This window comes from Acanthaster planci, linkage group LG12, assembly GCF_054643075.1.
Source record: "Acanthaster planci isolate LZ-2023a linkage group LG12, COTS_SCS, whole genome shotgun sequence".
Lineage (NCBI taxonomy): Eukaryota > Metazoa > Echinodermata > Asteroidea > Valvatida > Acanthasteridae > Acanthaster > Acanthaster planci.
Genome location: NC_141788.1, coordinates 4,148,551 through 4,164,073, shown reverse-complemented (window position 1 = coordinate 4,164,073; position 15,523 = coordinate 4,148,551). Strand labels below are relative to the sequence as shown.

The 15,523-nt window shown below is 42.6% G+C and overlaps 2 protein-coding genes across 2 annotated transcripts; both read right to left on the bottom strand.

The window, feature by feature from the left end:
* Nucleotides 1–382: 382 nt before the first annotated feature.
* On the bottom strand, nucleotides 383–6,856 carry LOC147797068 (uncharacterized). The gene is made up of 5 exons (XM_087144163.1): nucleotides 6,229–6,856; nucleotides 3,523–3,828; nucleotides 2,758–3,063; nucleotides 1,993–2,298; nucleotides 383–1,539 (listed from the first exon to the last, which is right to left on the bottom strand). The coding sequence occupies exons 1-5, from the start codon at nucleotides 6,308–6,310 to the stop codon at nucleotides 1,148–1,150; spliced, it is 1,392 nt and encodes a 463-aa protein (XP_087000289.1). The 5' UTR covers nucleotides 6,311–6,856; the 3' UTR covers nucleotides 383–1,147.
* Nucleotides 6,857–8,528: 1,672 nt separating this feature from the next.
* On the bottom strand, nucleotides 8,529–15,365 carry ercc8 (ERCC excision repair 8, CSA ubiquitin ligase complex subunit). The gene is made up of 9 exons (XM_022231652.2): nucleotides 14,952–15,365; nucleotides 13,713–13,814; nucleotides 12,584–12,789; nucleotides 12,239–12,374; nucleotides 11,940–12,043; nucleotides 11,710–11,834; nucleotides 11,119–11,316; nucleotides 10,242–10,340; nucleotides 8,529–9,880 (listed from the first exon to the last, which is right to left on the bottom strand). The coding sequence occupies exons 1-9, from the start codon at nucleotides 15,122–15,124 to the stop codon at nucleotides 9,809–9,811; spliced, it is 1,215 nt and encodes a 404-aa protein (XP_022087344.1). The 5' UTR covers nucleotides 15,125–15,365; the 3' UTR covers nucleotides 8,529–9,808.
* Between the last annotated feature and the right edge of the window lie 158 nt (nucleotides 15,366–15,523).

The following is a 15,523-nucleotide window of genomic DNA, read 5'->3' as shown; positions in this document are numbered from 1 at the left end:
CCAGCTTCGACTGAGTCCGGGAGGGTGGGCAAAGTGGGATTTGTTTTCCTCACAATTGGAGGTCCACATTTTTTTTCATCTACAACAAAAAATCTCCCCAAAGGTGGTATTTCGAAAGTTTGGTGCTTTCAATAGCTTTAAAAACACAAATGTGTCTGTTGTGAGGCGACTTGCTCCCCTCCCCTGCCCCGCTCATTAACAAGTTGACCCCTCCCCCCCAAAACCCGCATTATCCCCGACTTTAGATTCCATTCCCGTGCAACATAAAGTTAAACCAACTTTCCTGTGTGAGCTAAGCCACCACACTCGTTTCCAAAATGCACTTCCACAAGAAAAGATCCGGGTGGAAGCAAAGACGATTTGGAGAAACAAGAGGAAAACATGTCTTGACCAGTTTGTTTAATGTTTATTTGTATCGACTAGAAGAAAACTTACATGGAAGACAACTGTATTCAGAAAATCGATATTATTCGGTTCTAACTTCGTTAACAAGCTGAGAGAGGAAAGGTTGCGTGCAGCTATTTAAAAAGAAAAAACGCTTTGCACATGTAAAAGATAATTAGAGATAAGCTATTACATGTAGTTAAACAACGGATTAGGCATTATTCCAGCATTCCTGTGGCAGGAACTACATTAATTAAAAAACTGTATAAATTTAAGAGATTACGTCATTACCGACAGTGCAAAGGTTGGCCGTACTCTGGGTACATTAAGGAACACAATTTTTTTTTTTACAAAACTCGGCATGGTGTGTGTCTACAAGACATTTTATGATCACAATTTACATGGTACTTTGATTTGGAGGAATACAGAGACTGCGATGTCTGGCATCCCATCCAGGGGGGAATAGAAATATTCTCAGTTGTTTCATGCCAAGAAAACCGGAGATAAACATCAGCCTGACGAGCCAAATTGGCTCGGACCAGACTTGCTTTATTTTCTTTGGGAAGAAGCCATGTACACAAGGTCAATGGCTGTGAGTTTAAAGTCATTTCTGCGATTTGGAAAACGGTACAAAACTGAATGGAACTTGGGAGGGGATTTTTTTTTCAATCTATACGAATTCAGAGGGATTTTTATACTCTAAAGTAAGTCTCTAGTTTCAATATTCTGAAATAAAAGAGTACAGGCTCCGTTTTAGCACAGTTTAAGACTGACTCTGGCGCTGAGGCTGGCCTCGTTCCAATATAGAAATCAGCCCATCCCTCAGACTTCCAGACCTAACCTGTGAACCACAACAGTAATCTTGATGGCGTGATTTCAGCCACGCCCCTGCCCCCGCCAGCGTGCTGCAGCCGTTGACAGACGCACAGCATCCGGTGCCTCCCACGTTGGGGACTCCGCCGAAGGACAGCCCCACCCAGTCATTGGTCGCGTCGCCGTCAATGTCGTACTTGACGTACCAGTTACAGGCAGCGTTAGCACCGCCTTGGGCGATGCGGCACTTGCGGCCATTTTCGCCAATGATGCCAGCCGTAGCCATGTCTCCGAAATCTTGGGCACTGTAGCTGTCCCAGTTACTGCAGCTGAACTCCGGAACTAAAGTTGAAGAATTTGCGAAATTGAGAAAAATGTCACAAATCTTTAAGGGGGAGAGGCGTGTTTCAACTGTGTTTCCTTCCAAAAGGACTGCAGTAAAGCCATTTTCCTCAGATGAATGATATCTCTGTCAACTGTATGTCACATTCAGTAACTCTGGCTACCACTTCATTGCGCATGCGTCTTGGCTAGTCTCCCGACTCTTCAGAGAGAGCCGCTTTTGAATTTAGCTAACACATTGCGGCGTTTCGTAAAAACATCGGGAGAGATACAAACAGTGCCGTTATCAACTGGGACTGCATTGCCACTTTGTATGGAAAGGAAAGGGTTAACATTTTAAAAGCAGCATTGGCTATTGCAGCGTTGGCTTTTGCAACAAGTAAATTCATTCAACTTAAAATGACATTCCCCATCCAAAATTTGCATAAATTATAAGTAAAAAGAAATCCTAACCACAGCAGTAATCCTTATGGTGTGATTTCAGCCACGCCCCTGCCCCCGCCAGCGTGCTGCAGCCATTGACAGACGCACAGCATCCGGTGCCTCCCACGTTGGGGACTCCGCCGAAGGACAGCCCCACCCAGTCGTTGGTCGCGTCGCCGTCAATGTCGTACTTGACGTACCAGTTACAGGCAGCGTTAGCACCGCCTTGGGCGATGCGGCACTTGCGGCCATTTTGGCCGATGATGCCGGCCGTAGCCATGTCTCCGAATTCTTGGGCACTGTAGCTGTCCCAGTTACTGCAGCTGAACTCCGGAGCTAAAGGTGAAAAATTTGCGAAATTGAGAAAAATGTCACAAATCTTTAAGGGGGAGAGGCGTGTTTCAACTGTGTTTCCTTCCAAAAGGACTGCAGTAAAGCCATTTTCCTCAGATGAATGATATCTCTGTCAACTGTATGTCACATTCAGTAACTCTGGCTACCACTTCATTGCGCATGCGTCTTGGCTAGTCTCCCGACTCTTCAGAGAGAGCCGCTTTTGAATTTAGTTAACACATTGCGGCATTTCGTAAAAAAATCGCGAGAGATACAAGCAGTGTCTTTATCAACTGGGACTGCATTGTCGCTTTGTATGGAAGGGAAAGGGTTAACATTTTTAAAGCAGCATTGGCTAGCGCTATTGCAGCGTTGGTTTTTGCAACAAGTAAATTCATTCAACTTAAAATGACATCCCCCATCCAAAATTTGCATAAATTATAATTAAAAAGAAATCCTAACCACAGCAGTATTCCTTATGGTGTGATTTCAGCCACGCCCCTGCCCCTGCCAGCGTGCTGCAGCCATTGACAGACGCACAGCATCCGGTGCCTCCCACGTTGGGGACTCCGCCGAAGGACAGCCCCACCCAGTCGTTGGTCGCGTCGCCGTCAATGTCGTACTTGACGTACCAGTTACAGGCGGCGTTAGCACCGCCTTGGGCGATGCGGCACTTGCGGCCATTTTCGCCAATGATGCCGGCCGTAGCCATGTCTCCGAATTCTTGGGCACTGTAGCTGTCCCAGTTACTGCAGCTGAACTCCGGAGCTAAAGGTGAAAAATTTGCGAAATTGAGAAAAATGTCACAAAGTTTTAAGGGGGAGAGGCGTGTTTCAACTGTGTTTCCTTCCAAAAGGGCTGCAGTAAAGCCATTTTCCTCAGATGAATGATATCTCTGTCAACTGTATGTCACATTCAGTAACTCTGGCTACCACTTCATTGCGCATGCGTCTTGGCTAGTCTCCCGACTCTTCAGAGAGAGCCGCTTTTGAATTTAGCTAACACATTGCGGCATTTCGTAAAAAAATCGCGAGAGATACAAGCAGTGTCTTTATCAACTGGGACTGCATTGTCGCTTTGTATGGAAGGGAAAGGGTTAACATTTTTAAAGCAGCATTGGCTAGCGCTATTGCAGCGTTGGTTTTTGCAACAAGTAAATTCATTCAACTTAAAATGACATCCCCCATCCAAAATTTGCATAAATTATAATTAAAAAGAAATCCTAACCACAGCAGTATTCCTTATGGTGTGATTTCAGCCACGCCCCTGCCCCTGCCAGCGTGCTGCAGCCATTGACAGACGCACAGCATCCGGTGCCTCCCACGTTGGGGACTCCGCCGAAGGACAGCCCCACCCAGTCATTGGTCGCGTCGCCGTCAATGTCGTACTTGACGTACCAGTTACAGGCAGCGTTAGCACCGCCCTGGGCGATGCGGCACTTGCGGCCATTTTGGCCGATGATGCCGGCCGTAGCCATGTCTCCGAAATCTTGGGCACTGTAGCTATCCCAGTTACTGCAGCTGAACTCCGGAACTAAAGTTTGTAAGGAAGGGAAAGGGTTAACAGTTTAAAAGCGGCATTTCGTCCTTTCGGGGGTGTTCGGTAATTCTTTTACGAAGGAAAATATTTTCGCCGTTTTTTTTAAAGAAAAAAATCCACTCCTTTTTGACCCTGCAGACCAGGACGCGCTAATGAACACGAATGCGATGTGTGCCTTGTCATTTGCTGTCATGTAAACTTTGCTTTACACTCGCAAGCGACACGAACGCACCTATTGGTTTTTTGCAAGTTATTTGAAGAGGGTTCCGGGTTCCTTTTACGAGGTCTGTCCTGCAATTGTAATTTGGGTCACAATGAGGAGGGCAGGGCTGGGAAGGGCATTGTTGGACGGGAAAGGACAATCACTGAATCGGTTGTTATGAGAAGCGCATCGAGTCAGTATTATTCCAAGTTACCATGTATGAAGCAAAGTTTCATCTCTGTTGTGTACTGAATGAAGAAATTTATTGCAGGGGAAAATGGATAATCTTCAAATTCCTTCTACATTAAACTGATGAAAATAAGTATCTTGTCTATGTTGAACAAGAAGTGTAATGGTCAGCACAAGTAAATGTATCGCCAACAATGTTCATAAGTCATGAAGTCATAATTTCAATTGTCTCTAAATGTATGTGGTATATCTATCACTCCTGACATTATGGTATGATTTAGTTAAGTGTGAGAAAATACTTTCTCTTTGTATCTTTTTGGGGGCTGCGTACATTTCTTTTCAAAAATGTACTTTGCGTTGGGAAATGTTAATGTTCATTGGTTTTGCACATCCGGTAAGCCCTTAAGTGAAGGTCGCGTGACAAGGCCCTGGTGTTTGAAAACTCTGAATGTTGCCCAAGGTTTCGTCTACCATATCGAAAAATAGGAAGTGTTTGTGTAATACTCTCCGAAGAGGGATTTGCAAAACGTACATGACCATAAGGCAGTAGTGTATGAATTCCAGTGTCGAATAAAAGTTGAGATCGATTACCTAAGTCACACTGCACTCCAGTTAAATAATTATGTAAAATGTGATAGGTTTATGCAATAGGTGCACTTGCACATCATTAGCTTTGAGCCACAGTATCAACGGTAGGCTAGTAATACTTAATTCCTCTTCATGGTAGGATGTAGTACTTAAATATTCAGGGTACAAAATAAACAGGAAATCAATTAAAGAAGAGGTGGGAAGCCACCACCCCCCCCCCCCCCAAAAAAAAGGGAGAGACAAAAAAAAGCTTGTGTGAGGCATATCACGTACACCCGTAGAATAAATCCAAGAAATCATTGAAAACCCCAACAAAATGAAAGCATGATAAAATACAAGTAACCTGCGGGAAACAACTAAGCCATATAGTGACTTTAGAAGATGTAATATGGAAAATAATGTCATGTACTATTTGAACAAGCGCACCACGGGGTCAGACAATAGAGCTCTGGTCGGACGTGCCGACTACGCCCCATGCAGTTTGAAAACCGCATAAGGTGAAATCTGTTGCTGTAAATTAGGGCCCTCAGTAATTGGATATAGTAACTGGCGGACAGGTAAAACACTGCGCGCACTGAACCCCCAGAAAAGTGCGGTTTCCCTACCCAAGGTACCCAGACAAGGCACCCCGCACTGCGGGAGTGTGCTGATTATGCGAGTGTACATGTACACCGTGGCCGAGACAGGCATTCCAAGAAATATGTTGATGTGTTTGTCGACTATATGTTGTTGGCCGTCATAATTGAAGACCCACGGGTAAAAAAAATGATTGCGAAGTAAGCTTTTGAATTTTTTTCTATTAGATACTGGTAACCTAGCACACCAAACGAGCATGATAACTTCAAACTGCCTCTTATAACAAATCTGTAGTTCCGTACATAATGACATTTGCGGTTGACTACTTTTCAATCCTCACATCTTGACCGCCCCGCTTATCTTCCGGGATCCTCCCCCCCCCCATGCCCGGCCCACACAACGAATACAAAAGGGGGTGGGGCTTCACCTATACCGAGCCCACACATTGCTTACGTCATATTTCACAAATGATTTTTTTTTCATTATGGTCATCAAAATTTATCATGGAATGTGACACTCTCCAGTATAATGTCCGTGACAACATTAGTTTAACTGTGAAGAAGCACCAGACTTCACAATAGGTGGCCAAATATGGCAACTGCAAACTTACGGACATTATGTAGCCTATCAGGACGGAAACTTGGAGTTTTCAGTACAACGTTTTCCTTTTCAAAAGGCCTGATATATCTATAACAAAGGGGGGGGAGGATGGAAAAAAGCGAACCGAAAATAACGTCAAAATTTAACAACCGTGTCGAACTCAAAGTTGATTTGTGTAAGATCAGTGACACTTGAAGTTACAGGCCATCGGATGAATCTAAACGCCAACTGTACAATACCTGCCCCGTCTTGAGCCTCCACTCCAAGATTCCATCCCGTGGCCAAAAAACAGAAGACAGCAATCAGCATCTTCGTCTTCATTACAGTTATAAACTGCTTTCTATACGACGAACCAACGATTCGTTTTACGCGATTCCTTTTCTGCCTTGGAGTTCTCGCCGGTCTTGAGGTATAAAAGCAGTGTTCTGGCTGGTTCCATGGGTCCGCCAGTGATTTTATACCCTCGATAGTGACCTTGAGTCCTTGAGCGCTGACGGCACGTACCACTTGTTTGGTTCTGGCTGACGTCAATTATTGTTTGCAGTGCATCCGCTAGTAAATCACAAAATTTAAATTCCTCTCGTTTTCGAAAATTTCCGAAAGTGACCGAAATTTGCCGAACTCATATTGGAGGCTGATACTCGGTTATTGTAGTAACATATTCGGAAAACTCTGCCATGCATAATGATCACCTTTCTTCTTGTCTGATATTCTACACGATTCTGACAAATTTTCTCAACCTTTCTTAATTTGTTTAAACTGCTGTGCGTCCGGGACATTAAATAGTCTTACACTGAGTCATGTTCAGTTTTCGTCAGTGGAGGCTACCGAACAAAAATGAAGAGAAGAAAATGAGGAAATTTATAATCAGTTATCTTAAAAATCTGAGAAACTTATCTTTGTCTTGATTTATTCAAGTAGGCCTGAGGTGTACTTGTCACTGTTGTCAATGGCAGCTTATTCACTGGTCTGCAACCTTCTCAGATTTTTGCCACGAATACTTCACGCTCGCGGACACCCACGCGTGAAAGCAACGGTCGTCATGGTGCACACGCTTTCCCTGGTGATCGATGTTTAACTTCCGCATTAACATCCGGAATGTCGGTGGAATCGGTCCATTGTTTACCCCCAATCTTCGAACCTGTTTCCAGCTAACACGAATTTGTATCCGCTTAAAATGAATCTGTATCCGGCCAACACGTTTTTTTTTATATAGAAATACTGCCCTTGAGAAGTTTCTCAGAAGCGCAGGTGTAAATAGGATGCCGCCATTCTTACACTGAGCCTAGCCACTGCTGTTTTTCCAACAGCCCACTGCAGATCCAGGTTGGCACTTTTCATGACTTTCAATTTTCCCATTTTCTTTGGATAGGGCCCTATATGACAGGCATGCAGTTTGTTACCTGTCAGATTCCTGATTTCTGGGAGATAAGTTTTACACAGAGATCGATCATAATTACACCGTGTCGTAACTTATCAAAACCTCTGCTTTGGTTAACCCTTCTGAACAAAGGTGACCCGGATACATTCTTTTCGACACGTTGACGCATTTATTTGTCTCCTCTTGTCAGGGCGCCGATCTCAAGTTCACGGTCACGTGTTAACAAACGTATCAGAAAATATTGAATATATTATTAACTCATTCTTAATTTCACAAAATTAAGAATTTACACAGAACTCAGGACACAGTTTCGAAACAGAAAGGCATGCAGGTTATAGACGCAAACGAAACAACATTAATTAAAATATATACACACCCGAGAAAAATTACTTTAGATTAAAAAAGATCTTTACCCTAAGCAATAAAAAGTAGACTTCTGTATATCAAAAAGGTTACGAACCACCAGAAATTAAAACAAATTAAGGTAACTATAGAGGGTACTGGAATCACCAAATGTCTACAATTTCACGTAGGGACAGTTTTCCTAGGCAATGTGGCGGGCATTCCAAATAGTGTGGCTGGAGAACGGAGGAATTCGGCTACGATCCGTCTGGAGTGAAAGAGAGAAAAAGGATACTACAATAAATTTGTCGACATGTTCGCGTAGGACTTTTCACACTCAAAGGGGTAAATCGCAAAAGGTGGCGAGAGTACATCCTCAACAAGTCACGCATAACTTTTTTATGACGGAGAGGAAACCACGGTAAGTCACGAGTGTCAGTCAAACCTCTGGTTTTTTTCTCCATACACGTTCAATTGACAAGGGCGGGCCACTTTTTGTTATGGTAATCAACACACGTCAGTAGGACTACTTAAGATAGAGATTTTTTCAAATTGCTTGAAGTACCAAGACAAACAGCAGGATTTGACAGACTGTTACCTGGGCACTGTTTACCAAACTGAACTCTGTAGTGATGACGCCATACTCTGCGCGTGGACCTTGAGCCTCTCACTGGCTCTACAGGAAAGTGCACAAAACAAAGTGTGACTTACTAAAACCTGCATTCTTTATAGCACAGATTCCTGTCGATTGACCTGTGAAGCTTGCACGTGCACGTGATCCAAGTAGAGAACTTTAAATAAAACAAGTTGCAATACTTTCCATTTGTTGTGGCTTTTATTTTACTGCACCAAACCATCAGAAACAAGAAGTGTTCTGAAAGGAACGAGGACGAACTTCTACTGTGGCCAGTTTCCATGATGTCCAGCGGGGATAACTTCTTGCAAGGAACTTGTGTTGCAATGTATTCCTTTGCGGTCGTCTCCCCATTGTGTCACCTCTATGACTGGCATTTGGTGATCCCGCATCATTGAGGAAAATGGGTCCTTAATCTGGTGTTTCTACATAAAATCACTTCAGTGTCTCCTCTTTCTCGACCCAAGCTTCTTAATACAGATGTTGTGAAATCACAGCATTACATGTACCATTTACAAAAATTAATATCATTTAGTCCACGATGATACCGAAAGCTCTTTCATTACGGAATCCTGTTACAAACTTGATTATTAAAGAAATACACATTTATTAAAATGAAGGAAAGATAAAAGGGCAGAGTGTGAAGTATAGAGCTTTTCCTGATTCCCAATCAACAGTGATGTAGTTAGCATCACTTTGCTCGGGCCTAGAAGGTGTGAAGTGTAATACTAAGGAAATTGGGGGAAAAGCATGGGTCTTATCTGTTACATAATGTCATTGCTAAAATAACAGAGACCAAAATCTAGGCCACATAGAAACTTAAGCATTTCCACAAAGTGATGAGCACAGAAAAAGAACCTCTTGAATCTGATTTCAAGCTGCTTTCTGATGCTCTTCAATGCACTTGCCGTGATGTAATACACCTCCCCACGTGCCCTATGGTTCTGACAACGGCACTAAATTTTCCTGGTCGTACAGACAAACTTAATTGGGGTAAGTTGTTGGACAGTGCTCTACCACTATTCCACTCTGTGTCATTTAAGGTACAGGTCTTCAGTCTGAGAGAGAGAGAGAGACACTAATGCCTGAATATTCATTTTTCATGGATGCTGGAACAAGGAGGGGGGCGGGATTTTTCGTCTATGTACCACTGTGGCCTTGGTTTGAACTGTGTTTGGGTTGACAAGTGTGATCCATTCTCATTGTCTTCCTGTTGTTTGAATAAATTTAAATTTTCAAACTGTAGATGAATCCTCCTATTGTTCCCAGCATCACTTTGTTGCATGACCACGGCCGACACACGTGAATCCAAAATGCGTCGTTGCTCTCTGCTGCCACCACAGGGCGCTGTGGGTAGGCACAGTCCCCGCGTCACTGGCTGAGTACTGAACACGTCAGGATGACCTGTTTATTTTTTAGCCTGCTACACTGCTACTGACGACAAGCAGTCATTGGGTCATCTTCAGCCATCTTCATCGCTGCTCCACGTGTCCTCGGTAGCAGTCATAGTCTGCCCATAGAATGTGCGTCCCTTCTGAAGATTAAAATTGAAAACAGAAAAAGTTTGATGTTGAAAGAAGAGACTGAAAAAGAACAATAAAATAAAGACAGTTGCGAACAAAACATGCAGTGAATTTCGGCTATGAAAAATTCAAAAGGGGAGAAGTCTTTTGATGCTAAAACACTGTGCATATAGTTTTGTATATGGTGACATTTTATTTCTCTTCAAAGTAACTCTTAACATTTTCAATGAAGTTGACACTTCAGTATGGCTATTATGCCCCTCCTTTGGAATAGTGGACGGTTCAGATAATTTTACCCAAACAGAATGATTTGAATGATATCATTATTAAAGAAACATATTTGGAGTTGATCTTTTTTCTCCATCCTTTCACCTTCTGTTTTTCTTCTTTCTCCTCTCCGAGATCCACCACCCTTCCTTCGTCCGGCTCCCAAAGGAGAATATTACTATCGTTACCCCCACTGTAGAGTTCCTGCAAACCAGAATGGAACGCAAAGTTGAATAATGAACGTCTAAAAGTGGCCCGTTCATGGCAAAATTGCCTCCTGTTCAGCTGAGATATGTTGGACAAAAAGGTGCCCTGCATCTTTTTCCTTCCAAAGCCAATGTCAAGATGACCTTCACATCTTGTTTTGACTGCCAATTTTGCATCTTTGAAAGCACAAGAAGTGATGTGACAACAGGCAAAAGTTTGCGGGTTATGGCCAAAGTTTGAGTGTTATGGCCAAAGTTTGAGTGTTATGGCAAAAGTTTGAGTGTTATGGCTGCTGGAGTATGAGGAGTTGCCAGAATGTGCCACTGGGCTCCTACACTGTGGTGGGTTCTAGAGACTTAGAGAAAGTTTCTTGGCAAACGGTCGGATAGAGTTGAGGTGGACAGCTCAATCCACCCTGGGTTGCAGTGAATCCTTGCAGGTTAACAAGAGAGAGGCTCAGGGAAGTTTTCCAAGTGGGCTCGTTCATGCTTAGAATGCACATGTGAAGACCTTACTTTCAAATAGAAATTACTTATGTGTGCCAGCACTTCCCGCACCAAACTCTCATGAACCTGTGGGCCTACGTGATGCATTCCCGCCAATGAACAATCACTGCTCAGCAAAAATAAGCCCTCTGTTGTTCCCACTTGATGAAACACTTGTAGCAAAACTTGTCAAGGCTGAATGACCTGAATTTTACAGCCCAAATCTTAACTGAAATGTCACAAATTAATTTTCATGCTCATTTTTTTGTAGAGTGTGAAACAGGCTGTACCTGAAATAGCGGATGGAAAACACAGCAGTTAACGTTGCTATAGTGACCCTTCAGATCATACACAAGCTCCCCATTGTGAAGGTCAAACACAGCCACGTCGGCCGTGTTGGGTACAAAGGCTGCGTCGGGCACCGCTCCTGACGAGATGGCAATTTTCACATTTTTTCGTCCGTCGTTTGTGACTTTGCCAAAATTGACCTGCATTTGCAGAGAAAAAACGACAATAAAACATTGAAGAAATTCTTCTAAAGTATAGAGTATAAATGCTAGCTTTGAGAAGGGGTAAAACACGGCATTAAATGTGACCTTCTTCATCAGTCAAGTAAGATTTCTTTTAATACTGATGTACATGCACTTTTCAATTCCTTTTATAAAACTTTATCATAGTTTACAGTGTTCCTTGAATTTTGAAAAACCACATTTGAATGAGATCTCTCTGAAATACATAAACCAGGAATCATTCTTCTAGAAACAAATGCTTCAGAGCTCATTTTATACTGCCCAAAATGACTCCCCCCAACCCAACATCTCAATCAGTGAATAATGTTGATGACGGGTACCATTTCACATTCATTGGTAGGTGACATTTACCAACGTGTTCTTGCCAGTTGCGACGTCCCACAGGCGGAGCCGATCATCGGTACCAAAGCTAAGGATGCGTAAGCCATCATCGGTGAAGCTCAGACCATTGACGTGTCCGCTGTGAGCTGTACGCACTGAAAAAATATTGAACGGAAGACATTACAAACTTAAAATTTATGAACAAATTCAATGCTTGCAATGTCGAAGTTTCATCGAAGACTATGTGGGGCAGTTCTTACCAGCGGCAGACGAATGGCCCACTGCTTCCCCATTGTGTTGGTCTAGGGCCATCAAGCAGGATTTGGCTCTACGGACGTCCCACAACAACAGCTTGTTGTCCTGACTGAGTTTGAGAAGATAAAACTTTTATGCAAGTGGAAAGTTACAATGGATGCAAAGGAATTGACTCCAACAAAATAAGCGTTGGTAACTTTTGCAACTATTCAGGATCACTCTTGGTAGCAACTGGTGGACACAAAACTCTGAACGTGTACACTTTCGGGGTTTTTCGTTCTGATCACTTTAGTGACAGACATACCTCCCCGATGCCAGGAGAAACTCCTGCTTGGGAGACCACTTGAGGCACATGACGGCTGCCCGATGACCCTTCAGGATGTGGGTGGCTGACCCGGTCTTGAGGTCACAAAGGGTGATGTGGGAACTCTGCGAGGCCACTGAAGGAGTGTTTGAAAAGGAACATGCAAACCACTCCCGGGTTTAGAATCTGATGTTCACGAATAGAGATGCCGAACTAAACATGTGACCAGATCAGAAAGTGAGCTTTAAATAAAGTTTTTCTGATAAATTCAGCAGAAACAAGACACTTTTTTATTCCTAACCCAAAACTACCATTCAGCTTGTGTTTGATTTTCTGGCTACTCACCTCCAATGAGGCAATGCTTGGTAGCAATGGGTGACATATTGTGGCTATAGATGGGCTTGTCCATGGTGAATGTCTCTGCTGGGACCAGGGCATTGGTGTCCCAGACTTTGAGCAGGCAGTCAGTGGAGCTACTCGTAAACATCCCGGTGTCATGGGGGTACCACTGAACTGTCTCCACGCTCCGCTTGTGGACATGCTTGTTTGACCTATGTACATACAACAAAGAGGGTATAAAATATTTGCACATAACTTTTCTAATCATATGTACGGTGCTCTAGCCACAGTGGGTGGCGACGGGCAACACCACCCGGTTCTGTAAATGTCCACCCAGCTCTTGCGTTCAAATTGGCTGTGCTACCCAGCACGGATTTTCCAAAAACTTAATGAAAATATTGCTGAAAATGTACCAATTTGATCATATTTCAAGCTTACAAAGTCGCAGTTTTGCACTATTTTGCAATTTTAAACAAGTAAAGACCTGAGAAATATTTTTCATTTTCTTCGTGTCAAACCAGCTGCTGATTGCGAAAGCATTATTGTAAGCATGCCTTTATGATGACGTGGGGGAAATTCCTTCTGGGATTCCCCGAAAAAACCCAGCTATGGGCTGCGAGAGCTCTGCTCACTGCACTCGCTACGTTTGGTAATCCAAAAATTCACCCAGCATTAAAAATGGTCCTAGCTAGAATACTGCATATGTACACATTTATGCAGTGGGTTGAGCTGTTCCCTTCAAATGCACCTTAAAAAATGGCACATTGATACACATGTACAAAGTTGTCTCTTCTTCTTCCTAATGTAATGCTGTGCTCTTATCTACATGTGTTACACTCAACTCTTCTAAAGGTTCCTGGAAAATCCATCAAGTGTTTTTGGAGACCTTTGCAATATTGACGGAGGTGGTGTTTTGGAGTGTGGTCAAGTCGGTCACAGTTCCTCCAGTCTTACCTATCACAAGCTATTCAAATGAGCCTGTGACCAAAATCATTCCAGTCATCATCCTTTGTTACCGTCCTGTTTTTTTGACTTCAGCCCATGAGATTCCCTGTAGAAGTTTCACCCAAGAATGCCCAAAGGGTTAGGGCTACAAACCTTAACAATGTTAAATCAATTTTTGTGCGTCATTCACCTTCCCACTGTGCACACTGCTTCACAAGTAACTTCCTTCACTGCTGGTACTGCCTCAATATCAAACACAGCTATGACGCCCATAGATCCTCCAGACAGCAGGCTGTACAGTGAGGGAATTAACAGTATAAAAAACAATGGACTTTTTTATTTGGTGCTAAATATAAAGCGTGGACAACTTTTATACATACGTTGGGTGCGATCGGTTGAGCTATCGGTCTATCTTGCATGAAATCTCTAACTTCACTTCCCTTCTCCCTTTAGTATTAGGATAGCAGCTAGAATTATCAGGGAAGTGTTCAAGACAACTGACGGACAGCACAAAGATCAAGTGACAGTGCAGATCGACCGACTGAACCCATAACTGATACTCTCTACATCATTCAGCTTGGGCTTATTAAGCCTATTGTTGTCTGTAGTTTATCAGGAATTCTTGTCAAGGAAAGAGTTACATATATGAATTCCTCTTGACACCCTGCGCACAAACTTGATGGGACCGGTCTGAACAATTTTAAGTGTTTTGTATTAGTAAACGACTTGTTTCTTTCCCTCCGAAATTGAACTTTTCTGGACACATATTTACTTTCTGACGGCTATTAAGTCACTGAAGCTTGGAAGAATTACTGGCATCCGTATACGGAACTTTTTCCAATTTTAGTTTTATGCAAGGGGATTGTATACTTGAAGACCCCCAGTTTTTGACATTTTAACCTAGCAAAACTGGTAAGTCCCCCCCCAAAAAAAACAAAGGAAACACTCTCTTTATTACACTGACCTCCTTTTCTTGAAAATTTCATATTGTAAATTATGAGAAAATGTGACTTTCTTACTGATAACTAACCATGCAAATTTGAATCCACTATGTGTCATGTGTTGTTCCTTCCTCCATGGTTATAAAACTCGCAGTTTCCCCTCAAAATTTCCCTCAAAACTCAAAACCCTGCCCTTTTTTTTTACATTAACCCTACAGTTATGGAGCAAGATGTCACAGTCATCTACCATGGTGGATTTTAAAAGTTAAAATGTAGCTCTCCCTTGGAAAAGGGTCCCCAAATTTACAAAATCCCTTTGAAATTTCATGGTGTATTTATTTTATTCATTGTTTGATTTGTGTCTCACTGATCATGCTGATATCCAATACATGTAGGCCTATATTGTGAAACAAACAGTAGAAAAACTATGCCCGTAAAATCAGTAAAATGTTTATTGGAAATTAAAAGTCATGCCCCTTCGTCCTTACTATCTTCCTTCAGTAGGGTCGATGTCAAGTGTATTTATACCACTCTGATGGATTCGTTGCACATCTCTTCCTTTACTTAACTCCAGACAAAACGTTCGGCGCGTCACTTCAGCGCGAACCATCGACTCCGGTTTCCTGGTCCCATTTCGCCGACTTTCAAGAAAGCTCAACATTCTTATCCTAAAAGGCCAAACTAAAAACGCGACGCTAAACGATTCACAACAAAGTTGCCTAAAAGCCAAACGCTCAAGTTCATGACTGACACGACCAATTATTGCAACATAACCATGATAAAGTTGCAACACGAGTTCCCCGCAACTGAAACGAAAATTTACTTTCCATGGGCGCCGCCATGATGTCCTTTTTCAAGATTAATTTGAACTACACTAATTCAGCAAGGTTTTTATTTTGAAAAGAACCAAACTTTAGAAGTCAAAAATGTGATTTTAAGAAGTTATTTTAAACTGTATCTTTACTTTTGATTGAATATGGAATTATTTGTTTCAAACTGTAGAGAAAAATTAAACATTTTTAACCAATGAACGACATTACGGCTGCGGCTAGAAAAAGCA